This window comes from Sphaeramia orbicularis, chromosome 7 (assembly GCF_902148855.1).
Source record: "Sphaeramia orbicularis chromosome 7, fSphaOr1.1, whole genome shotgun sequence".
NCBI classification, from domain to species: Eukaryota; Metazoa; Chordata; class Actinopteri; order Kurtiformes; family Apogonidae; genus Sphaeramia; species Sphaeramia orbicularis.
Genome location: NC_043963.1, coordinates 11,450,383 through 11,478,189, shown reverse-complemented (window position 1 = coordinate 11,478,189; position 27,807 = coordinate 11,450,383). Strand labels below are relative to the sequence as shown.

The 27,807-nt window shown below is 36.2% G+C and overlaps 1 protein-coding gene across 1 annotated transcript in view; it reads left to right on the top strand.

Annotated features, from left to right (window-relative positions):
* LOC115422987 (forkhead box protein J3-like) overlaps positions 1–27,807 on the top strand; it is a 331,117-nt gene that overhangs the window by 235,489 nt on the left and 67,821 nt on the right. The window contains exon 8 of the mRNA XM_030139653.1: positions 15,859–16,072. Coding sequence (XP_029995513.1) covers positions 15,859–16,072 — 214 coding nt within the window. The remainder of the gene's footprint in view (positions 1–15,858; positions 16,073–27,807) is intronic.

Genomic DNA, 27,807 nt, shown 5'->3' with positions numbered 1-27,807 from the left:
ATTAGATTAAACCCAATTTGCAGGTGTGATGGATCCTCTGGACAGGCAAACAGCTGCTCTGGGTCTGGATCAAACCGAACCACGAATCATTTACAGTATGAAACACATATTTTGGATTGTTTCGATTTTTTGGACCAATCGCTAGAAATAACACAAGGCTGTTGTTGAGGAAAAATGAAGGAGCAAAATGAAGCCAGTGTGAAAGTATTTTAAAGTGTAATACCGCTGATTGATTGATTGATTGATTGATTGATTGATGTATTTATTTCGAACATGAATGTCAAACTGAAGAAAATAAATAAACAAAACACTTAAACATAAGACATAAAATACATATTCGAAAAGGAGCGAGGAGAAGTACAACTTACACTGAACAAAAATATAAATGCCACACTTTTGTTTTTGCTCCCATTTTTCATGAGCTGAACTCAAAGATCTAAAACTTTTTCTGTGTGCACATAAGGTTTATTTCTCTCAAATATTGTTCACAAATCTGTCTAAATTTGTGTTAGTGAACACTCCTCCTTTGCTGAGATAATCCATCCACCTCACAGGTGTGGCATATCAAGATGCTGATTAGACAGCAGGATTTTTGCACAGGTGTGCCTTAGGCTGGCCACAATAAAAAGCCACTCCAAAATGTGCAGTTTTATCACACAGCACAATACCACAGATGTCACAAGTTTTGAGGGAATATGCAATTGGCATGCTGACTTCAGGAATGTCCAGCAGAGCTTTTGCCTGTGAATTGAATGTTCATTTCTCTACCATAAGCCATCTCCAAAGCTGTTTCAGAGAATTGATGAAAAAGACTGCGTGAGGAAAATGGTGGTCGCACCAAATACTGACTGGTTTTCTGACCCCCCTGGACCACCCAATACAGTAAAACTGCACATTTTAGAGTGGCCTTTTATTGTGGCCATCCTAAATCACACCTGTGCAATAATCCTGCTGTCTAATCAGCATTTTGATATGCCACACCTGTGAGGTGGATGGATTATCTCAGCAAAGGACAAAAGAGAAGTGCTCACTAACACAGATTTAGACAAATTTCTGAACAATATTTGAGAGAAATAGACCTTTTGTGTTCGTAGAAAAAGTTTTAGATTGTTGAGTTCAGCTCATGAAAAATGGGAGCAAAAACAAAAGTGGTGCGTTTATATTTTTGTTCAGTGTATAAACTCCCACCCCTTCTCCTTATATAATTAATAACAATAATAACCTTCCTCGTCTAATCATATCTATACGCTATGCCATAATATGACTGATACTAGTAAATAATTAGGTTTCTGGCTTTATATTATTATGAACAAATATAATATGATTTACATAAACACATAATACAATAACACATATATTTCAATACATATTCATACACAGATCTATACACACATATACACCTACATATATACACACACACATACACACCTATACATACATATACATACACATACCACATACTTGTACATCTTTAGAAAACCCAGTGATCCCCATGCCCTCCCTCCTCCCTGTACCTCTGAAAAATTGTGTCTTCGCACCTCTTTTTAAATTCTTTCATGCTTGGACATTTGCTTTAACTCTATATTAAATCTGTTCCACAGTCTCACCCCGCTGACAGAAACACAAAAACCCTTCCTAGTCGTGCGTATTAAGGGAATTTTAAAGTTAATTTTCCCCCTTAAATCATAACCCCCCTCATGAACACTGAATAATTTCTGTATATTTGTTGGTAAAAGATTATTTTTAGCTTTGTACATTATTTGAGCTGTTTGATAGTCCACAATGTCTGTGAACTTGAGTAATTTTGACTGTAAGAATAATGAGGCTGATGAGGCTGATGGCCACTAGATGCTGCTCTGGAAAGTCTAGACTTACATTGAAATTTTAAGTCTAATATTTTTGTCTCTCCGGGTACTCCGGCTTCCTCCCACCATCCAAAGACATGCACTGATAGGTTAATCTAAATTGCCCATAGGTGTGAATGTGAGAGGGATTGTTTTTACCTCCACCAGGTGATATTGTGATCGGTTTGCTTTGTGTGTGTGCGTGCATGTGTGCGTGTTTATTTGTTTGTTAGCAAGATAACCCAAAAAGTTATGGAGGGATTTTGATGAAATTTTCAGGAAATGTTGATACTGGCACAAGGAAGAAATGATTAACCCTTTCATGCATAGTGGTCACTATAGTGGACAGATATTCTCCAGCTGTTCTCTTGTATATTCATGGGTTTAGTTGTTTTAATTCCATATCCTCCTGAGACCCAGCAATGCATTTTTGTCCTCTGTAGGGGACTAAAGTTTGACAGTTTTAATAATAATAATAATAATAATAATAAAAAATGCTGCTCATTGTGAAGGACATTCCATTAAAAAATAAATAAATTAATATAATTTTAAAAATGTATCTCAAAAAACTGTTGCATTATGCAGTTTCCAATCAAGATGACTGTTTAATGTAAAAAAAGCTAAAGATTTTCACTTTACTGGATCTCAAGAGGATATCAACCAACACAATGGACGCTCATGCATCATCTACACTGACATTCAGACCATTAATGTAACTTTGCTGTTCTTGATAAACCTGATATGCACTAACATTTTTGAATGTAAATCAACTGCTAATTTTCTCAAACAAAAAGTTTTTGTTTTTTCTGTATTATCTCCGTAACTAGTATTAGAATATGACAAAAAGTGAGAAAATATCAGATTAGCTGCATTAAAAATGTTTTTGTTTCATAGTTTTCACACAGTTTATCACTTTATGATGATGGGTTTTAAATATATGTGTCTTTGCTTCAAAAATTTAACACATGCCGTCCAGCTGAGTGGACATTTTTGTAACTCCATGAAAAGTAGTTTCATAAAAAAATTAAATCACACTGTTTTTTTCATGCCTAAAGAGGAATAAAAACACTCAGGAAAAAAATCTTGATTAAGGTTCTCATAATTCATGCATGAAAGGGTTAAATTTTGGTGGTGATCGGGGTCGGGGGGGGGGGGGCTTGCCTGTAATTTAAAAGTTTTGTTTTGTTTTGGGTTTTTTGTTGCATATTATTTCCATAATGTGAGTAATGATTAGTTTTTGTGTTTGTTAAAATGTGAGAAAACATCAGATTAGCTGCATTAAAAATGTTTTCATTTCATAGTTTCCACACGGTTTATCAGTACATATGTTTCTTTGCTTCAAAAATTAAATGCATGGTGTCCAGCTGAGTGGACATTTTTGCAACTCTATGAAAAATAGGTTCATAAAAACAATTTAAATCGCATTGTTTTTTTTGTTGTTGTTTTTTTTAAATTCCTAGATCAGGGGTGTCAAACATACGGCCCAGGGGCCAAAACCAGCCCGCCAAAGGGTCCAGTCCGGCCCGCGGGATGAATTAGTGAAACACAAAAATTACGCTGAAGATATTAACAATCAAGGATGTCAAAATAATTTTAGGTCAGTTCCATCTAAAGTGGGTCAGACCAGTAAAATACAATCATAATAACCTATAAATAATGAAAACCACAAATTTTTTTCTTTGTTTTAGTGTAAAAAAAGTTAAATTACACAAAAATGTTAACATTTACAAACTAGCCTTTTGCAAAAAATGTGAAAAACCTGAACAAATATGAACTACCTGAAATGTCTTAAGAGAATTAAGAGTAATTGTACCAATATTCTGTCTGTTATTAAATGTTTTGTGTTTTTGTAGATCCACTGTGATCTGTAAGTTGTAATGAACATGTGAAAATGAGAAGCTGAGGCCAAATAACGGCATAAATTGTTAAAATTGCACTTTTTTTTTCTTAATAAATTTCATTTTGGTCATGGTTGTTCATGTTTTTCCACATTTTTTAAAGGATGTAAAAATTTTGATAATATTATTTTTCTTTTTTCACTCTAAAACATAACATTTAGACATACACATTTTGGAACTGATACTATTTTTGTATTATTGTGTTATTCTTCTAATCATCCGGCCCACTGCAGGTCATATTGGGTTGTATGTGGCCCCTGAACTAACATGAGTTTGACACCCCTGGCCTAGAATAAAAACACTCATAAAAATACACATAAAAATCTTGATTAAGGCTCTTATAATTCATGCATGAAAGGGTTAATATCGATAGAGTATTGTGAAATGAAATATCGCGATATATTGCAGAACTAGGGCTGCACGATTAATCGATTTTAAATCAAAATCAGATTTTTTAATTAGGACGATTTTTAAAAAAGGGAAATTGTAAAATCGATTTCATCTCTCTTGTGCCTCTGGGCCGCGCGCTTGCGGGCTCCCGTAGGCTCCTCCTCCTATCAGTGACAGCGGTCTGTCACAGAAGTCCGTGTAATGACTGGACTTTAAATGTGTTCATGAGCCCACAGTACTTATAGCAATGTAAGCCGTGGCTTCACGCACGGATCCCACAACTGAAATATAACTGCATGCGGATCACTCATCTTCTGTTGTCCCGGATCCGTACCGTACTGTCTTCTTCCGAACTGGGTCCTGGTCTCGGGGTCATCAGCCTCAGCAGAGGAGCCCAGACTGCCCTCTGCCCACACACATCCTCCAGCGTGTCCTGGGTGGGTCTGTTCCATGCACAGATCCCCCAGTTTAAATAGAACCGCATGTGGATCACTCATATTCTGTGGTCCACGCACACACGACTGATACCTGTCACTGACTTACATTGGTATCACTTCTGTGGGCCAGATACCCAAAAAAACAAAAAAAACCAAAATTAATTTAGTCCTCTTACTTGCTAAATTTTTCATTCACAAAGGTAAGTTCTGTAACACAAAACCAAATATTATTTACTTATTGAAAGATGTTGAATTTTATTTAAAGCTGTTAGATAAATCTGGAAACACAACGGCTATAAAAACATAAATATTTGCTCTGATTTGGACATTGTATTGTAGTGTATTCCCCCTGGCAAACTTATATTATTTTCTTATATACATTGTTTGTATACTCTACTTCATTCAGTAAAGATTTAATTGAGAAAAAATAAACTGTGGGTTCATCACATGATACCATCACAGATTTAAGGTCAGAGCAGTGCCTTGCATTGTGGGCTGCTCATGAAAACGACACGCTGACTTCTGTTGTCTTTCTGTTGTTTTTTGTCTCTCAGAGAATAGACTTTAAAATTCTCTTAAGGCGGCCTTAAGGCGGCCTTACACTGTGCGAGTTTAGAGATGATTTCTCACTCGTGCGACTATTTTTGGGATCGGGCCAGATGTGCCTCTAATCGTGTGTCGTGCTTCGTGCAGTGTACATGGGGTAAAGAGAAGCGATTAGCACCTCACAACCACCTCACGACCAGCAATCGTGTGTTCGCAAGGAAAACGGAGCTGTTTGAAATCCTGCTCGCTCCTCGTGAGTGTATCGTACTGTCAAAGCAGTGACACGAACCGATGTGCCTCAAATTCTCACACTGTGCATGCGCGAACACAGACACGTACAATAGCGTACAAGCTAACAGTAGCTGGCTATTGTCCTAGTGCAGTTTAGCTTTTGCGGCTTACCTCTTGTTCTCTTTGCTGTAGGATTGACAGCCTATACTGTCCACGTCTGGCCAACCAATTCCTGCACCAAACACATCATTGTCTTTTCTTCTTTTTTGATTCCCCGCAGATAATGGCACATATTACCAAAGCAGCTCGTTGGTTTTTGGCTAAAGACGTTCATTTTGTCTTCTGTTTATGGAAACTGTCAAGCAGGTAACATCTAAAAACTAAAAACTATTCCTTGTCGTTGGTTTTTGTTTAGCACTACCATTTCATGACTCACGCCAATGCACAATCGTCTATGCACTTTAACGGATTCCTTGGTATTTTAACGTTGTATTTCCGGATACAACACTCAAACATGTCGTGCGTCCTGTGGTGTATGGTCCTACAGTGTGAGCAGTCAGGTCGCATACGAGCGTCGGTCCGTGCAGTGTGAGAACAGGAATCGTGAGCCTGACTGTACGACTGATTCGCACAGTTTGAGATGGAGGTGCGTGCAACGATCGAAATAATCGCACAGTGTACTAGCATATAAAGTACTGAATGGTTTAGGCCCAAAATGCATCGGAGACCTTCTAGTCCAGTATGAACCATCCAGACCACTCAGGTCATCTGGTGTAGGTCTGCTCTGTGTTCCCAAAGTCAGAACTAAACATGGAGAATCAGCGTTCAGTTTCTATGCTCCGTATATCTGGAACAAACTACCAGAAAATATCAGGTCTGCTGAGAGTCTGAGTTCTTTTAAGTCAAGGTTAAAGACTCACCTGTTCACTGCTGCCTTTGACTAAAAGGCTTTTGACTTTTTAAATGTTAGATTCTCTTTGAAACTCTGCACTGCAACTATTACTTTAATATGTGTGTGTTTTTATCTTTATTTTATGTTTTTTAATTTTATGTGTTGTTTTCTTACTTGCTGTTTTTAATCACCTTTTACATGTTTTTTTATAATGTTTTAAATGTGTTTCTTTTTGTTTCTTTTATTTCAATGTCCCGTGTGAAGCACCTTGAATTGCCTTGTTGCCGAAATGTGCTATACAAATAAACTTGCCTTTCCTTGCCTTTTGTAGTTTTACCCAAAAATTTAAATCGAAACTGGAGTTTTTAGAGAAAAAAATCGGGATTTTTTTTTTTTTTTTTTGCTAAAATCGGGCAGCCCTTTGCAGAACCAATATTTTCTTACAGCCCTAGTGTCGGTGCAGATGAACGGCTTTGTCTCTGTTTATTGTGGACATCGAAGGTTGAATCCGTCTAATGGAATCATGTGGGTTCCTCTGTGACATCACTTTGTATTCGTTAAGGCAGTGTTTTTCAACCATGGGGTCGCCTGGAATTCAAATGGGGTCGCCTGAAATTTCTTGTAATTGTTGAAATTTTTTTTTTTTTTTTTAAATTACTAAAAATATATATGGTGAGTTGACAGAGACAATCCTAATACATAAAAGACTTGACCAACTGTGAAGCTGAAACTGAAGCACTGTGGTTCTGTTTATCTGTCAAGTGTTCATTGTGGTCAGTTTCAGATGCTGCAGCTCTTTCATAATTCATAGTTCGAGTTCTTGTTTGTTCAGTATTAATTGTCAGCCTTGTAAATCCAAGCTGGACTGACTGTACATATCCTGACCAAGGAAAACAAAATTCTCACTTTGTGCAGTAATCTACACCTGGCTTTTCTGCCTCCATCCCCTGGCAAACTTATGTTATTTTCTTATATACATTGTTTGTATACTCTACTTCATTCAATAAAGATTTAATTAAGAAAAAATAAACTGTGGGTTCATCACATGATACCATCACAGATTTGAGGTCAGAGCAGTGCCTTGCATTGTGGGCTGCTCACGAAAATGACACGCTGACTTCTGTTGTCTTTTGTAGTTTTACCCAAAAATCGAAATCGAAACTGGAGTTTTTAAAAGAAAAAAATCGGGATTTTTTTTTTTTTTTTTTTTCCAAAATCGTGCAGCCCTATGCAGGACCAGTATTTTCTTACAGCCCTAGTGTTGGTGCAGATGAACCGCTTTGTCTCTGTTTATTGTGGACATCGAAGGTTGAATCCATCTAATGGAATCATGCGGGTTTATGAAAGACTCGCAATGCTTCGGACAGAGCGTTTGTCTCTGTCCCTTTAAAACCGAATATAATACAAGTTTAAAGGGCAGTGCGGGTCCGAAAACATTTGGTCCGAAATTACAGGAGAGCTGAAAAATCCCAACTCCTCATTATTTTTCCCTTGTAACAGCTGCTCACCTTTTTACCATCAATCACTTTTCCCCGTTCACCTACCACCTGCATTAGCAAAGGTCAGTGCAATCTCATCTCGTTAACCTCCCATTTCTAGAGGCCATCTTTTGTTTTCCTCTTCTCTGCATCCCCTCCTCCTCCTCTTCCTCCTCTTCCTCCTCTTCCTCCTCCGTCGTTCCAGACCTCATCTGCGGTCAAGTCCCGTGGGATCGGGGTTAGTTCTGGCTCATTACCTGGCCCAGGTGATACCCTTCTGACTGACAGTGATTACTGGTGGCATCACTGGCACAGATCTCAAAGACGCCGAGCTGGTTGATGGAAAGGCTGCCATTGTTGGGTGGAGGTAAATGTGTGTGGGGGGGATCTGTCATGCTAAGTTGGCTTATATTTGCGGAGGCACACTGATCACAGCAAATTGCTTGTGTTTTCTTGGTGGATGCTGAGGAAGATGACAGCTGGGATGAGATGATTGAGGGTGGAGGACGACAGGCTGCATTGACGATATGAAAAAAATCTGCAGCTCTGCTTTTTGTTTTTGTGCGTTTGAATGAAAAGAAATGAGCGCCATCAAACGGCTGTTGTGATTGCATTCTATTAAATTTAGTATGATCACCATATAGGAGCATGGAATAAAAAAAAATTGATTTGACGAATTAATTAATTTGGAAATTAACTTAGGCTGAAGGCACAAATGGAAACGTAATTAAATTCCTGGGAGCTGAATATAGTTACTATTGAGCTTTCACTTTAATCCAGTTAGAGTAAAATCTCAGGTGTCCAAATTGGAATTCAGGTTGTTCAGTTAAGAAGCGGCTGGAGTCAAACGCTCAGAAAGAGAATTAAACAGTCTGACTGAAAGGCAGAGTTGAGTGAAGGTAATTTGTTACATATCACCCTGTTAAAATAGAATAAGTAATGTAATTTAATTACTTTCAGCAAAGTAATGTCATTTATTTCATTTACTGCTGGATTGGCAGACGGGAAAGGGGGTGCAAAATGAAGGAAATTGAAGATAAATTGTCAAAAACAACACTCAAGAATGACATAAAACAACACATTTCAGCATATTCTGCCAAATGAATGGAACCAAGTTTGACCCTACGGTGTAAAAGACCCATAAAAATTCCATAAGATGATATTCCGACATTGCAAATATAGGCAAAGGAATATAATTTATTGATTGTTAATGCAATATCAGCATGTGCAGGTATGAGGCTGCAGTGTAGAAGTCCAGGTTTAGGACAGTTTCATAGGATTTAATGGCAACCCGTGTTGTATAGTGAGTGGTACTGTTTAAAATCTGCAAAACAAAGTCACTGTACTATAAAGTTATGTTTTCTATCTATCTATCTATCTATCTATCTATCTATCTATCTATCTATCTATCTATCTATCTATCTATCTATCGTTCTATCGTTCTATCGTTCTATCGTTCGTTCTATCTATCGTTCTATCGTTCTATCTATCGTTCTATCTATCGTTCTATCGTTCTATCTATCTATCGTTCTATCTATCGTTCTATCTATCTATCGTTCTATCTATCTATCTATCTGTCTGTCTGTCTGTCTGTCTGTCTATCTATCTATCTATCTGTCGTTCTATCTATCTATCGTTCTATCGTTCTATCTAGCGTTCTAGCGTTCTAGCTATATGACAGTGTGACCAAAAATGTCACATATAATTGAACATTTTGCATTTCCATATTTTTTGTATATTACTGTTTTAACTTTGCCTATTTATATATTTATATATGTATACTTCTATTTATGTACGGTATGTATAAGTCTATTTTGTTTGCATTTATACGTATATCTGCCATGACAGGGATTGCTGTCAAACAAAATTTCATTGCATAATCATGTGCAATGACAAGAATCTATCTATCTATCTATCTATCTATCTATCTATCTATCTATCTATCTATCTATCTATCTATCTATCTATCTATCTATCTATCTATCTATCTATCTATCTATCTATCTATCTATATCTATCGTTCTATCTATCGTTCTATCTATCGTTCTATCTATCTATCTATCTATCTATCTATCTATCTATCTATCTATCTATCTATCTATCTATCTATCTATCTATCTATCTGTCGTTCTATCGTTGTCAAATGTTCATTGTGGTCGGTTTCAGATGCTGCAGCTCTTTCATAATTCATAGTTTGAGTTCTTGTTTGTTCAGTATTAATTGTCAGCCTTGTAAATCCAAGCTGGACTGACTGTACATATCCTGACCAAGGAAAATCAAATTCTCCCTTTGTGCAGTAATCTACACCTGGCTTTTCTGCCTCCGTCCATAATAATATACATTATATAGACTAAATATCATCTAAAATTAACATTTATTTGCAACAATAGTATAGCAAACTATTATATGATCAAAAACAAATTAATTTTAGCAAAAAAAAAAAAAAAAAGTCTCAGTTTTGAATGTCTTGGATCACCAGAAATTTGTGATGTTAAAATGTGGTGATGAGCCTTAAACGGTTGGAAACCACTGCATTAACCTACTGAGACCCAGCAATGCATTTTTGTCCTCTGTAGGGGACAAAAGTTTGACAGTTTTACTTAAAAAAATGCTGTCCATTGCAAAGGACATTCCATTGAAAAATTGTTAAATAATTACAAATATATATATATATTTTTAAATGTATCTGAAAAAACAGTTGCATTTCACAGTTTCCAATCAAGACAGTTGTTTAATGTAAAAAAAAAAAGCTAAAAATTTTCACTTTCCTGGGTCTCAGGAGGTTAAGAAGTTTCATACATTTTGCTATTACACGTATTTAAGGACCTACATCCACCTACAAGTCTACAAATACAATCATATGTACAGGTTGTTGTTGCACACAGACAACTACATATTGCTATCCCAGTAGATGCACATCCACCTGCTGACATGATTATACTTCCACCATTTTCATAGACATTTGTGCACATTTTCCTGGCGTGCATACTTCTACATGTTGATAATGAAATGCTCAGATGTTGACACATATGTGGGTTTTTCAGGAGAATAATGTGTTGTCCTGTTGGGGTGTCACATCTGCTTGGGTAGACGTCCATTTTAGGCTAGTTTGAGCTTTTTAGCCGTAAGCTATTGTCGTCTGTCATCGTCTGTTGTCGTCCGTTACAAAAATTTCAATCGTCTTCTCCGAAACTACAATTCCGATTGACTTCAAACTTGGTCTACAGCTTCTTTATGATGATGTCAACAAAAGTTAGTGAAATTATTTGGATCCAGATCTGATTCTGGATTTGGTGCCACTTTGAAAAATGTCCCCATTATAAGAGATAGGAAGTGGATGGATGCAATAACTCAGTAAATATAAATGATATCCAGTGTGAATTTCTACAGTCCAGCCCTGATGGGGAGATGACCAGAACATAATGTCCACATGCTGATCAGGATCTTCTTCTGGATCCGGGAACTTACGGAAAATTTAACAGGGACTCTTATGGGGAAAACATTTCAATCGTCTTTTTCTCCAAAACTCCAGTTCTGATTGACTTCAAACTTGGAATACAGCTTCTGTATGATGATGTCCACACAAGATATTGAAATTATTTCAATCCGGATCTGATTCTGGATTTAGTGCTACTTTGACAAATTTTCCCATTATAGGAGATAGGAAGTGGATTGATCCAATAAATCAGTATCAATGATATCAAGTTGGAATTTGAATTTTCTTACAGATCTGATTGGAATATGACCAAAACATGGGCTATTTCTGTAATAGAATAAATACACAGAACTGGATGATAATAAATGGCATCTGGATACATTTCCCAAAGCTTTTAATTTGGCCGGTAAGCTACAGGGCCATTGGTCCTATTTTTATTGTATTTTTTTTATCTGGACAAACCCACATCAAAACCAAGAATCAGGGCTTTTTTTCTTGATAACAAGCAACTAGAATCAAATCCCAGTATTTCCAACAACAACCACAGTGCGACTGGTAAATGGATTTGCACTTTTCTACCTTGAATCCACTTTCCAGTGTTTGACATTCAGCCTTGCGTACACACTGTTCACTGACAGAAACGTGGGGTTCGGTGTCTTGCTCAAGGACACTTCAGCATGTGGGCAGGGGTCAAGGACGGACCCGCCAACCCTTTTGGTTTGTGGATGATGTGTTCTGCCTCCTGAACCACAGCTGCGTCCTTTCTCCACCAAATCATTCAGCCCTGAACACACTGAAGGTCATGTTGTATAAAAGCTTTTACATGTACGTTCTTATATAGAACTTGATGTTCCCTGACACCGTTCAGACGGTACAAGTCCACGTTAATGTTGGAAAAAGTAACTCAGCACATTTAGTTTGTTCAAACACAAATAAAGCATTTCTTCTCTAGTTCTCTTATAGTGAAATTTGAGGTTTTCCTTCATCACTGTTAGCTTTTTCTATAATTATATACATTGTATTTATACAAATATTTACCTAATATTTCATATATTTAAAAAAATATTTTATGTTTTTTTTTTTCTGTGAATTAAGTGAAAGAATAGAATTAATTATTTATAATACATAAATGACATCATATTCCTATTTGATGATTATTAAAAATTATTTGGCAAACATTTCAGAATTACCTTCAAGCAGTGGTTCTCAAACTTTTTACAGTGGTGTACCCCCTGAAATATAATTTTTAGCCAAGTACCCCCAACTCTCGCTGCAGGATTTTTGATTGAAAAAAAATTGGCAAAATTTTATTTCCTGCGCCAAACACATTTTTTAAAGTAAATTTTGTGTGCAAAATATAAACTGAAAAGTGCCCTCTTTCATTGATAAGAAAAATAAATAAATCAGTCATTGATTAATAAATGAACCTTTCATCAACAAAAAATAATTACCTAGCTACTCAAATAAACTCATTTAGAAAATATAAAATAAAAATGTTCTTAAAATGTCACCAAAGCTTAAACAAGATGACTGACAGCAAAACTATTATATGAATGTATTTATTGTCTTTTATGTTTCTATTTATTCATATATTTACCAAATATTTCATAATCTGTATTTTCATTCATATATATATATATATATATATATATATATATATATATATATATATATATGTGTATATAACAACACATGTTTTTTTCTGTGAATTAAGTGAAAGAATAGAATTAATTATTTATAATCTATAAATGACATCATACTCTTATTTGATGTTTTTTTTTTTATCATTTGGCAAACGTTTCAGAATTCCCTTAGAGCAGCAGTTCTCGAACTTTTTACAGTGGAGTACCCCCTGTAATGTATTTTTTAGCCAAGTACCCCCAACTCTCGCTTCAGCATTTTGATTTAAAAAATTAGGCAAAATTTGTTCCTGTGCCAAAGGAGTCTGTTTATATTTTCTTATAAACACATTTTTAAGGTAATTTATGTGTGCAAAATATAAACTGAAAAGTGCCCTCTTTCATTGATAAGAAAAATAAATAAATTGGTCATTAATTTATAAGTGAACCTTTCATCAACAAAAAAATTACTTACCTACTCAAATAAACTCATTTTGAATAATATAAAATACAGATGTTCTTGAAATGTCACCAAAGATTAAACAAGGTGACTGACAATAAAACTATTATATGAATGTATTTATTGTGTTTTATGTTTCTTTGTCTACATATATTTACCTAATATTTCATAATCAGTATTTATACATATGTATACATATGTTTTTTTCTGTGAATCAAAGGAAAGAATAGAATTAATTATTTATAATATATAAATGACATCATACTCTTATTTGATGATTTTTTTATCATTTGGCAAACATTTCAGAATTACCTTAGAGCAGTGGTTCTCAGACTTTTTACAGTGGAGTAGTGGAGTACAGTAGTTGTTGTCACAGCCTAAAATTTACTTTTACAATTCATACTATAAATTAACACTAAAAGTAAATCATGGTATAGCATAAAAGAAGGAGAAATAATGTGTTTTTTAATGTGACATACCTATTTTTAAATCCCTATTTTTGGGCTAAAATAAGACTCTTATATTAAAGTTCCATGGAAGTAAATCGCTCTGAATCCTTTAGTCCTTGTTGTTATTTAAAGCCGTCAGTACAAAATTGCAGCGTTTCATCCTAAAACACTAAAACTGCTGATGGTACCACAACAGATCAACTATTCTACAGGGTTTTCTTAGGATCTCATCAACTTTAAACTCAAATATCGTGATTGAAATTTCACATCAACAACATGGATGTAGTGTTCGGACTGATTGGAAACAGCTGATCTCTGACATTGAACAGAAAACCCAGTGAATAAGACTCAATAGTGTGTCCTTATTAGTTTTTATGTGGAATGTGATCCTCAGATTGAGTCGAACACTGCAGCTGTATTTTATATTAGAAGACTGGGTTTGTGTTTGGCCTTGGCTCCATCAGCATAGGTTCTTCTGCTTCACTCCTGCAGTTTCATTACTGTTTGTATCTATATACAGTATGTACATTCTGTTCAATAGTTATCTGTATGTTTGAGAAAAATGCCCAAACACACAGTGCACTGCATTTGAAATCAATAGTAAATGAAGAAAAAGAAACACAGATACACATTAAACAAACTGCTGTGTTTGTTTGGTTGTTGTCCAGTTTTGTAGCACAAATACGTGTGCAAATACATTGTAAATATGGATGGAATATTAAAATTTAAATCTAAATGTATATAAATGCTTATGTAAATAGCAGATTTCCTTTTTCTGTTTATATTTTATTTTGTCATAAGTGTATATTTTCTGTCTTCCCTGCACTTTATTTTTGTATTTGCTGCTGTCAGCTGTGTTATATCCCCATGGTGGGATCAGTAAAGTCTTATCTTATCTCATCTCATCTCATCTCATCTCATCTCATCTCATCTCATCTCATCTCATCTCATCTCATCTCTCCTTTCCTTTCCTTTCCTTTCCTTTCCTTTCCTTTCCTTTCCTTTCCTTTCCTTTCCTTTCCTTTCCTTTCCTTTCCTTTCCTTTCCTTTCCTTTCCTTTCCTTTCCTTTCCTTTCCTTAGTTTAGTTGAACTTTCCTTTCCTTAGCATAGCTTTCCTTTCCTTTCCTTTCCTTAGCATAGCTTTCCTTTCCTTTCCTTTCCTTTCCCTACCTACCCTACCTACGCTACCTTACCTTACCTTTCCTTTCCTTTCCTTTCCTTTCCTTACCTTACCTTTCCTTTCCTTTCCTTACCTTACCTTTCCTTTCCATACCTTACCTTACCTTATCTTTCCTTTCCTTTCCTTCCCGTACCTTACCTTACCTTACCTTTCCTTTCCTTTCCGTACCTTACCTTACCTTATCTTTCCTTACCTTATCTCTCCTTTCCTTTCCTTACCTTACCTTACCTTTCCTTTCCATACCTTACCTTACCTTATCTTTCCTTTCCTTTCCGTACCTTACCTTACCTTACCTTACCTTTCCTTTCCGTACCTTACCTTACCTTACCTTATCTTACCTTACCTTATCTTTCCTTACCTTATCTTTCCCTTCCTTTCCTTCCCTTCCCTTCCCTTATTTTACCTTATCCTTCCTTACCTTACCTTATTTTACCTTACCTTACCTTACCTTATCTTCCCTTCCCTTCCTTATTTCCTCTACATTTCCATGCCTTTTCCTCACTTCCATTCCCCTCATATGTTAGGTACTATCACACATGAGCCACATCACTGAAACTAAACTATGTGCCGCGATCGCATAAAATAATTGAAAGCTCAACCTCAGGAATTTGCACTTGGACATTTCTCAACATGAGCGCTGCTTCAACTCCAAAGGTCACCCCAGGATCAATCTGAAGTTTTGGTAGTTTTTTTTTTTTTGTTTTTTTTTTGTTTTGTTTATTTGTTCTCCACATCCCCCCCCTTTGCATCGCTGCGTTCCCACTGTCCTGATGTGTGGCCTCATTAGTCTCGCTGAATGAATGAGGAGACGTTGTTTGGTGTTGATGCAGTGCTGCTGTCGGTCTGGCTCCACTTTCAGCTGCAGTGGGAATTCATTCTTTGATGATTTTTTTTTTTTTTTTCACCTTAACTTGTTTTCCCCCTTGCATGTTTTTAATGTTGCTCTCATCGTTTATTTACCTCCCTCTCTCTCTCTCCTTTTTTTGTTGTCTCTTAGGTTAGTAGCCACTCCGAGCCCTCGTCCCAGTCCCTGAGCCTCCAGCAGCCCACCCAACCGCCGCCGCCCCCCCCTCCGCCGCCGCAACCCCAGTACGGTCTCCCCGTCCCCGAATCCCGGGACAAACAGCTCTGCTTCTCCGACTTCGAGGACCTCAGCTCGTCTTTTCGCAGCCTTTACAAGTGTGTCTTCGAACAGTCTTTCTCGCAGCAAGGTGGGTTTTTAACCATCATTTCATCACTTTATCATTGGGTCAAGTTACGCGGTTATGTAGGGAGTGCCCGACTACATTTTATACTGTAATTCAACAAGTATTTAAGATAGAGACATGAATAATACATCATTTTAAAGGTATTAACTAGCACTTGAAGCTCATATAAAGAAACAAAAGATTTAGTGCCATCTTTTGCCATAAAAATTTGAAAAACTGCATGGTGCTATTATATTATATGTATAATATTTCTGTGCAATATAAAAATATGCGCCATAATTACCTCCTGTTTGTGCAATAGCCCCCCCAGCTGCTACAATGTTTCTGTTCTGTTTACACAAATTATATACTGGTTATTCTGTTTTGCACTATTTATTCTGTTGTTTACATTCTGTTTATCTATTTATTCTTTATTGCACTCATTTATTTTTAGCTTGTTTTTAAAGTTATATAGACTATATTTTAATTCTGTGGTAATCCGGAAGCCAAGCAACGACATTTCGTTGCCAAAATCTCACTGCTGTGTTTTTTTTTTTTTTGTGCAATGACAATAAAGGAAGTCTAAGTCTAAGTCTATGGTTACGTAGGGAACAAAAATTAACGTCTAAATTTTCCTTTTTTCCTAAACGTTTTAAAAGTGCGGTTGCAAGTGTCTCCTAACTATGAAAATTTGCTGAGATGTTCTTTAAGGTGTCTGTTTTGATAAACCATGGATGCACTTTTTTATTTTTTTTAAATATAACTATGATTTATGGCAAGAGTTTTGAAGAATGGAATAGTTATACAGGGAATTAGGAATTTCAGTTGTGTAGGGAAAGAAAAGACATGCATACAGTTTCAATAGTTTATTCAAGTACTTGGTAACAAATTTCATCCATATGAAGACAATAGAATATCATAATTACTAATTTGAAAAGTTAAATCTATAGAAAGTGAAAGAAAAAAATCCTTCACAAGCTAGCTATTTCATGTCGAGACCTATTTTTGGTTATGTAGGGAAAAAAAATAAATCTTTTTTTTAGATGAGTGACAAAATAATCTTGAATTCCAATGAAGCCATGCTTAAGCAGAGGGTTAAATGCTTACTTTCAGAAATTTCCATTGGTTTCGCTCATTTGATTAATTAGTGATTAAAAATAAACATGTTTTTTGAGAAAAGTGAAATTCCCTACATAACCATCTGACCATCTGATATCAAAATGCTCAAAAAAGCAATTCACACCAATTTTTCAGACAAAATGATTTTTATAATGATAAAATGGTGTGTAAAAGGTCATAAAACTATATTGAAAATAGAAATATATGACTGAGATTTCAAATTATAGCAGTGATAAGTTGTGTTATTATTCATTCTTAGAGAACTTTCCGAGGGACTGAATTTAGTTCATATAAAACGTTCCGTGATTTTCTTGAAAATCCTTTTTTGGCAAAAAATTTTAATGGATTTAGAAACTTAAGATGTTATACGATTGAACTACAAAAAGTTTGAAATCATTATGTCAATTCTAATTTTTTGATTCAAAGTCAATAGGCGTGTGACTTGACCCTATTGTATTTTTTGCAGCAGGTGATTTTTTTTTTTTTTTAGAAAACATAAATTAACCCTTTCATGCATGAATTATGAGAACCTTAATCAAGATTTTTTTCCTGAGTGTTTTTATTCCTATTTAGGCATGGAAAAAAACAATGCGATTGACTTTTTTTTATGAATCTATTTTTCACAGAGTTATAAAAATGTCCACTCAGCTGGACAGCATGCATTTGATTTTTGAAGCAAAGAAACATATATTTAAAACCCATCATCATAAAGTGCTACACTGTGTGAAAACTATGAAATATATATATATATATATATATATATATATATATATATATATATATATATATATATATATATATAATTTTTTTTTTATTTTTATGCGGCTAATCTCATGTTTTCACACATTTTATCATATTCTAACTAGGGCAGGGCAAATTAAGGCATTATTACCGCATTAACGCATTCATTTAATAACGCCGACATTTTTTTTTATATCTCACGTTAATGTCGTTTTATTATAACTCATATTCTTCTGCCCCTGCTTGTGTGTGTGAAGCGATTAGCTCGGCAGATAGACAACAGGTTTCTCAAGAAAAGCCGGACGACGAGAACTTCTCTCCAAATCTTTTACTGTAGACTCACTGTAAAACTGCAACATACAAACAAAATATGTCTGAGTTCTGTTCACTGCCTTAGTACATTTACATGGCATTATACATTTAAATGAATGGGAAAAAGATAGCTAGCTCAATGCTAACTTGAATGGGAAAATCCATAGACACGCTAACGATTAGCATTTACAGATTAATTTAAGATTTACAAGGTCTCTTTATGCAGCAACAAAGGTTCACATCAGAGATATTTTATACTATTCATTCTTTCAACAACTGAACATAAAATACTCACAGGCAAACGTTTTTGGGGCCATACAAACAGAGTGAACGAAACATGTCTGTTAGTTCCTTCTTATGTCCGAACTGGCTACGGTAACACCACAAGTACAAAACATATGTTAGTGCAACTTATTCTGACCACTAGAGGACCCCCTTTTCTTGCTGGTCTTTTCCATGGACATTTTTATTTTAAATGTCTTCAGATGGTGGGGTTGAGAAGGACAAAGTTGTTTGGAAGCACTGCAATGTGGAATTATTTTTTTATCACTGGAGTACTTCGAGTTTGAAATATCACTTAAAGGCAATACACGCTGTTGATGCCAGCAACCCTCCCCTATACAACTATACGATTGATCGTGATTAATCGCAGAAATCCACACGATTAATTGCGATTAAAATTTTTGATCGCTGCCCAGCACTAATTCTAACACTAGTTATGGAGATAATACACAAAAAAAAAAACAACTTTTTGTCTGAGAAAATTAGCAGTTGATTTACACTCAAACATGTTAGTGCAGATCAGGTTTATCAATAACAGCAAAGTTACAGTCATGGTCTGAATGTCAGTGTAGATGATGCATGAGTGTCCACTGTGTTGGTTGATATCCTCCTGAGACCCAGGAAAGTGAACATTTTTCGCTTTTTTTTTTTTTTTTACATTAAACAGTCATCTCGATTGGAAACTACATAATGCTACAGTTTTTTCAGACACATTTTTAAAATTATTTTCATTTATTTATTTTTTAATGGAATGTCCTTTGCAATGAACAGCATTTTTTTTGTGAAACTGTCAAACTTTTGTCCCCTACAGAGGACAAAAATGCATTGCTGGATCTCAGGAGGACATGGAACTAAAACAATTAAACCCATGAACATACAGGAGAACAGCTGGAGTGACTAGTATGCATGAAAGGGTTAAATCTTATCTGTCAAAAATGTCCTGTAGTAATACTCAGACAAAACAGCTATAATGAAGTCTATACCTAAAGAGGGCATTTGTGTTTTGACAGCCAAACAGCCTATTAAAATCCTTTCAGCACTTCAGGAATAAGCTAAAGGTGCAATTGAAAAGGTTAATAGCCCACTTTAGCCATGAATTTGAGCAGCTGCACCTCTCATCGACGCACAGTGATATGTAGCGGCGGTTTATGCGGGTTTGGAGTACAGCCGGGTAATAAAAACCAGAATCGCTGTAACATTTATGTTCTTAAGAATGATAAGTTTTGGAGGTTTTTACTGCAGATGGATGTAGCAGCCTTGTACTCAGGAGACAAATGCAACACCCAGCTCATGCTTCATGTCTGCGCAGAGGTTTCCATCACACCAGCCTAAGGTGAAAAACTCTGCTCAGAGGTTAAGACGGTGTTTTGGTCTGTGGTAAATGAGACCAAACTGTTGCACAATATCGACGTGGTGGATTTCAGAACCCCCCCGTGAATTCAAAAAAGTGTTCTTGAAAGGTTGACTCGAGGAATGTTTATATTTTTACTTTATTTTTGACTGTTTAAGTGCGTAGACCTACATCTGTCAGTCATACTAAGGGTATGAAAACGCTTGCTATTTTAAGATTCTGAAGTCATCCTCTTTCTTCAGGCGTCAGGTATTAAACATACTTTTCCAGCTCGTAGCATTTTCAGATTAAATATTATATGTATTTAAGGCTGTGCGATATGGAAAAAAATCATATCACGATAATACAGGACATCAGACGGAAACAAGTGTTCAGAGAATGCAAACCTCTGCTAAGCACCCCGAACGGTGTGCATGTGTGGATCGACTATTTCTTTTTAAATTAAACAGTTTCAATGTTGTTTCATGCAGCAGAAGAAGTTGAAGCTTGGTACCAAGGTTATTATCGTTAACAAAAACTAACGAAATGACGAAAACTAGAATTGTAAAAGCATTTTCGTTAACTGAAACAAATAAAAACTAGAATTAAAAGAAAAAACGACAACTAACTGAAACTGTTTTGCGTGCTTACAAAAGTAACTAAAACGCATAAAAATTATGGATAAAATTCCCTTCGTTTTCGTTTTTGTCAATGTCGGATTGATACGAATGATTTATTTCACTCGAGCAATTTTAGCTAGCAGCACCATATGGTACTTCACAGTTTGTCACTTGTCGTCACTTGTGGTTTCCAGTCATCTTCTGGTCCCCACTCTACCTGGAAACATGGAGACTAAAGTTTGGAGAAAACAGCAGAGTCCTGTCTGGGATTTATTTGAATACGACGGCGAAGAAGATAAAAGATACGACTAAACTAAAACTAAGCATTTAGAAAATAAGGAAAACTAATATAAACTAGCAAACCTGCTCTAAAAATGAATTAAAACTAGAATTAGAGGGAAAAAAAAGGTCAAAACTAAATAAAACTAAACTATAATGAAAAATCCCAAACTATTATAACCTTGCTTGGTACCAGTCATGTGTATGTCAAATTATATTAAATTCCAATCAATATTTGTTGAGTTATAATGAAAAATATGTCGTAAATGGGATTTTCAGTGTTAAATTGAAATGTCCACAGAGTCCACATTCCACTGTGGATGTGGACAATTTTGTGCCAGATACAAGATATTGTGATAAGCTACAGGTGTATCAAACTGGAGGCTAATCAGAGTCGTTTTGAATTTTTGGATGAATTTTCGAAAATTGCTCAATGATGAGAGATAGGAAAATTTGAGATTTTGTGACCTTGCTGTGACCTTGAACTTTGGCCTACTTGGCCCAAAATTTAATGGGTTGGTCCCAGGGCCTAGGCCTATCTGTGGGTACAATTTGGTAAAGATGGTTGGAATAGTTTTCCCGTAAAGTTGCTAACAAACAAACAAACAAACAAACAAACACATAAAGCAAAGTGATCACAATACCTCATGGCAGAGGTAAAAATTAGCTTCTCTACTAAATCTAGTGCATGCATCTTGTTCTTTGTAACTAATGCCAATACACATTGTCCTGTAACTAAACAAATAAATAAATTTTTTTCATATCAGGTGATGTTGATATGTATCACGGTACAAATCAAATCACCATTTTTTTCCAGCTTAAATTTTCTGTTACACATAAGTTAGTTGTGAAGACATCAGAGAGAGAGAGAAACACATTGTGGTACTTATGGAGAAGTCCCTCCCTCCACTCTTACAACCCCCCACCCCTCCGCTGTTATTTATTATTCCCTCATTTTATTCACCTCCCTCCAGCCCCCCATCTTAAGATTTATTGACCCCCGTTATATAAGCATCTCAAGTTTCAGTTTTAGTTTTTTCAGCCATATGATTTGCATGTATAAGTCTTGTGGTAGGCACGGACCGCAGAAAGTAACGTTGTCGACTCAGTTCCAACCTGACAATTAATGGTGAAATTAGGAACCAGTTATTGCTAACTTTGCAGTCCCCGGTGAGGAATGACTGGGAACAACAGGAATCAAGGCATTGGAGTAAATAAATACATTTTCCTAAATTCTAGGAGTCACAAAGTTTTGCCAGTATGGCTGTGAAATAGGCATTGAATTATGTTTTAAGTAGTCTTAAAAATGTCTTAAAAAGTCTTAAATTGAACTTGTAGAAACCTGTAGGAACCCTGGTAGTAAGTCCTGCAATGTCAGTTTCCATAAGCACAGCACTTCCTTAACTGTTTCAAAATAAAAGCTATCAATCCATTTATAACTAAATAAAGATATTATTATGCAAACACTGATTTGGCTGAAAAAAACACACACCTGCAGTGGCTAAAATGAGACCGTTACATAAAATAAGACAAATGAGCAATCGAGAACAACTGCGTTTAAAGTAGCAGGCTTCTATTATTCAATATGTCAGATTTAACTCTGATAACATGGATAAAGAGTAGTTTATCTGTGTTATTTTTTACTTGGCCTGTATTTGAGGACTGTCTTTTTTTTTGTTCATTTCAATGTCTCCCCGTCACTCAGCTTTTAATTTACAATTAGGGATGTAACAATTTGAAAATTTAATTTTATGGTTATTGTGACCAAAATTATCATAGTTATCATTATTATCGCGGTATTGTTGAAATGTGTACAAAATGTTCAAAAAGCACACGCTGAAATAATTTAACCAACTTTTATTTTGAAGAAAAAATAAATAAATTAAATAACCTGCATAATTTCTGTTGGCAGAAACATTAAAATATTAACATGTAAACATCAGCCATACAAATGTGCATTAAATATGACACCTTGTGGAAATAAGAGAAATAAGAACCATGAATACTTTTCTTTACATTCAGTGCTCAAGACTGGATCTAGTTTTACAGATTTAAGAACTGGTCCAGAACGAACACTTTCACTGTTATATGGACCTTATCTAGAAATCAAATGTGCATAGAAAAGCAACAACCATTTTAAGCAAAGTAATGTGGCAGAAACATTATCCACATTAAACCTTTTAGTGGGGGCGGGGGGTGGGGGGTGGGGGTGGGGGGGGCTCTCCAGAGTGTTGTCTGTGCAGCCATGTTTTAAGAGGCCAAACACAGCAAACTGCACATGAGCGCCTGGAATACTGCTGCTTCTCCAGGAAATGAGCAATATCACCCCGAGTTTTTCAAAGTGTGGTATTTAAACATGGTTTTAATGATAATTAGAATATGAGACGGTAATACTAACCATGGGTATATCATTATACTGGTAATCGTTACATCCCTATTTACAATGAGTTCTTATTTGAGGAAAATGGTGCAAAATTAACTGGTCAACTTTAGGCAGCACCGTAGCCTGGTTATTTAAACATGGTGCAGGCAACATTTTAGACAGTTTTATTCAGGAGTTGATTTACATTATACCAGTGGTTCCCACCTGTTTTGACTCCATTATAACATCACAAATTTCTGGCGACCCCAGACGATCAAAACAGAGACTTTTTTTTTTTTTTGCTAAAATTAATTTGCTTTTGATAATGTAATATAATGCTACACTATGTTGCAAATGAACATTAATTTTAGGTCACATTTAGTCTATATAATGTATATTATTATGGACGGAGGCAGAAAAGCCAGGTGTAGATTACTGCACAAAGGTAGAATTTGATTTTCCTTGGTCAGGATATGTACAGTCAGTCCAGCTTGTATTTACAAGGCTGACAATTAATACTGAACAAACAAGAACTCAAACTATGAATTATGAAAGAGCTGCAGCATCTGAAACTGACCACAATGAACATTTGACAGATAAACAGAACCACAGTGCTTCAGTTTCAAACTCACAGTTTGTCATGTCTTTTATGTATTGGGATTGTCTCTGTCAACTCACTATATATATATATATATATATATATATATATATATATATATATATATATATATATATATATATATATATATATACACATACATATACATATATATATATATATATATATAAAATTTTTATTTACTCTTTAATTTTGTTTTTGAGAGAACCATAACACAAATACTTACACTAACAAAACAAAACAATACAAAACAAACAAACAGTGGGGGGGGGTGTCCAGCCTTAGAACAGCATCTAGTCCACATATACATACATCACACACATGCATCAATATACTCGTATATCCATATTATTATTATTATTATTTTTTCCTTTACAGTAAAGTTTGAGGGTCCTTTAAGATTATACAAAGTCCGGTCTCACAGTTACAATATAAGTGAGCCACTTCAACCAATTTTCTGTAAAAATATCCATTTTGCATCTTAAGTTAAATGTGATTCTCTCCATGATGTATATATTGTATCATATATTTTTTATTAGAAAGTTTTTTGTTTGTTTTTTTTGTTTTCTATTATCAATTACTAGAAATTTCAGGTGACCCCATTTGAATTCCAGGCGACCCCACATGGGGTCCCGACCCCAAGCTTGAAAAACACTGCATTATACTGTCAGACTGATTTAAAGTTGTAATTATTTAGTCGGTGTAGACATACCTTATATTTGTATTATAATGTAGGCAGTTATTGAAATGCAACCTCCGACTTTCCCATTTGTCCATTGAAATTAATTATATCCAGATCTGCAAGAAAAATCCGAGTGAAAACCCTGATCTCGTTGCGGTGTTTTTGTTCACGTTTGCCCGTTCAACATCAACGCTGACACGCGTATGTCGGCAGGAATGAAACCTTGTAAACCTTTATATCAGGATTCATGCACATAATTAACTGTCAAGCTTAAGCTCGTATTGAAATTGACGTACAAAGAGTTTAACAGTGCTGTCATAGCAGTAAAACCCTTCCAGTATTAACCTCCACAATACACTACTCCTGCTCTATTGTATTTTAATAAACAAACAATCTGTTGTTCCGCATATCTGCATTTTATGGCTGGCTCAGTCAAATGAGTAAAGGCAATTAAGAAGAAGAATTCAACAGAAGGAGAAAAAACTTGCAAACACATCTGCAGTCGAGCAGAGCAAAGAGTTCTGCAGCTTTGATAGCAGCTAATTAGATTGGTTCTAAAGTTTGTGAAGCATCTCGCTAATTGCTTCCTGAAGCTTTCAGGTCACCAGGCCTCCTCCCACTTGGACCCCCCACCAGCTCACCACCCTCCTATCACCTTCCCTCTCTCTCTCTTTTCTTCTCCCTGTACACATCCGCGGATGTTCTCAAACTTAACGCGTTGATGCGCTCTGTTGAGCTCTGCTACTGCTGCCTGCGTTTCAGCCTCTGACAAGGTCCCCTTCAATTTGTGGTCTGGGTTCACGCGCAGAAAAGATAAGACAATGAGAATGGTGTGAGAATGAAAAAAAAAAACACACACATACAACACACAGACCTAGACAGAAAATGAAACGGATTAAGGGGATGCTCGGAAGGGTCCCTTAAGTGTGAGGCTTAGTGGGAAATGGTGTCAGCAGTCATTGTATTTGAGAATTTGAGTTACAGTGAGTCACACGGGCAGCGGTGCTCATCACGTCCTCTTAAAAACATGTCTAAGGCGTCACACTGTCAGGCTGCGTTCACGCTGTAAACCTTAATGCTTCGTTTGGATTTACTGCTCAGATCTATAACCAGGCGATACGGACATAAAACCGTATCTTTTGTCTGAATGGCAATGTATAGCTTTGGAAATATTTATTGGATGACTGATGTAGTGTTGAAATGTGTTTTTCTTCTCTCCTTGTGTACTGTGGTGATGCTGCGTACTGCACTTTCTTCTGGACGCAGTAGATATCAGTGTACTCCTCTTCATTAAGCTCTGTATTTGCTATAGGGGTGAGGGGAGGAGGCAGTCGTCACTTAAGCATCTTTTCTACTGACTGTATGAACTCAAATTGGCTCAGTTTTGACACCAGGACTTCATATTTCCACTACAGGTATAGAGGGTTTGCACGTGACGTCACCGCGGTTCCATCCACTGAGTGGCAGAAAGAGCGAGATGAGTAACGGCTTTGGCGTGAATACTGCGAAAACTTTACAACAGTCTAAAAAATGAGGAAGAGCTGTTGTGCCATTGATTGCACAAATAGGTTTAAAAAGCACTCGGAGCTATCGTTTTAGCGGCGACCTAAAGCCAAAGACAGAAGAAGCAGATGGATCGCTGCAATTCATAGAAATAACTGGAATCCAAGCAACGAAACCTGGATTCGTGTCAGGTAATGTTAATTTATGCTGTATTCTTGCGTAAAATCATACCTTAAATTACATATCGTTTTGGCTAACGTTACTTCTTAGTAAAGCTCTTAATGTTAGCATCTGTCATTTAGTTCTATATTTCATAACTGAAACGTTTTCGTCTTCAATTGTGTGATTCTGAACCTTGTGCTCTACATAATTTGTGAACTAGCTTAAACTGAGGCTAACCTAGTTTTCCAAATAAGGGGGTACTCTAGTACAAAGCTGTTGTAGCTGTGTTTATCAAGTATTTGATGCTAACTCTACTTAAATCTCCACAGTACCAGTAGATCATCACTTGGGTCAATACTAAGGGTTCAACTCCAGTAAATCAGTAGTGAACTGTGAGCGCTACTGCTGGGCCTTTACCTTGGAAATCACCGCCAAGAAAACACGTCTTCACTAAAACCTCAAAAACAATAGTATGTTGAACTGAAAGCACTCAGCAGCTGTAATCCTCTAATTAACAATGACGAGGATGTCAACAACTCTTTGTCTTTTGTAGCTTTCAGCCTTAGCGTTGTGTATTTTCCTGGCGCTGAATTCAGGTTCATATAAATGTCAGGATACGTGATTTCCGGCCACATATCAATGTTCGTAGACCACTTGTTGTTCGGTAGCTTGTATGGATCCATGTCCAGTCCAGTTGTCTTTAATTTCGTGTTATATTCTACATTTTTCCTGGTCTTGCTGTAGTTACTGCTCTGCTCCGCCATGTAGAGCCGGTTTGTTTTTGCCACTCAGTCTGACTTAGAGGGGCGTGGCCCAAGGGGGAAGTGACGTATCTGCATCCCCTCTATAGATCAGTTTCATGATGACGTAGGACATATGCTGCTCGCGCACCTTGGAGGCAGAAACCACACCGAGTTTGTAGCAAAACACTGCCTGCCAGTGTGAATAAGGCCGTCGTCCCGCTGTGCCGTGGGTTGTCAGAACAGACAGAACACACAGAAGGATTTAATCTTCTACAGAATTCCTGCTGGCAAACATTCGTTCCACAAAAATCGGCAAAAGTTATGGTTGCAGGCATTAAGACGCAAGAACTGGTCTGAGGAGGAAATTCAGAACGCTGGTCTGTGCAGTGTACACTTCAGATCTGTAAGAACTGGAGATCTACCAGACAGAGGTCGCGTTAGCCGGAAATATTCTGTCATTGACAGATTTTTTTTTTTTAAATGATGGAAAATTCTGAAGGCTGTCCGTCATTTATTAAAATACTGAGGGTAATCATTGTTTAGCTGACTTTAGCTGACTTTAGCCAAAATTAGATGCTACTTTGCTAGCGCAAACTGTGAAGACAGCCGAGTCTCTTTAGTTATTTTCTAAAGCCCAGTAAACTGGAAGGCATTGATAAATGCAGTGAAAAAAGAGGGACTGATGTGGTGAAGGATGACGGACAAGCAAGTTATACGCCAGTTCTGATGTCATTTGGTATTATATGTACACATTTTCTACCTTTCATGTGTTATGGCACGTCAGTTTGTGCCCAGATCTCTGGTTCACAGAACCTGAACCCTAACCCTCAGTGCATGGGATTGACACTGTGTGAACAAACACAAGGAAAGCTTAGAATATCTACAGATAACACACCAATTAAAAGTGCCGTATATAATTATGCGAGCAGTGATATCACAGTGGTTTATCAGCCAGCAGCAACTACAGCTGCTGCATCATTGAGATGTTTTTGAACATTAAAAATA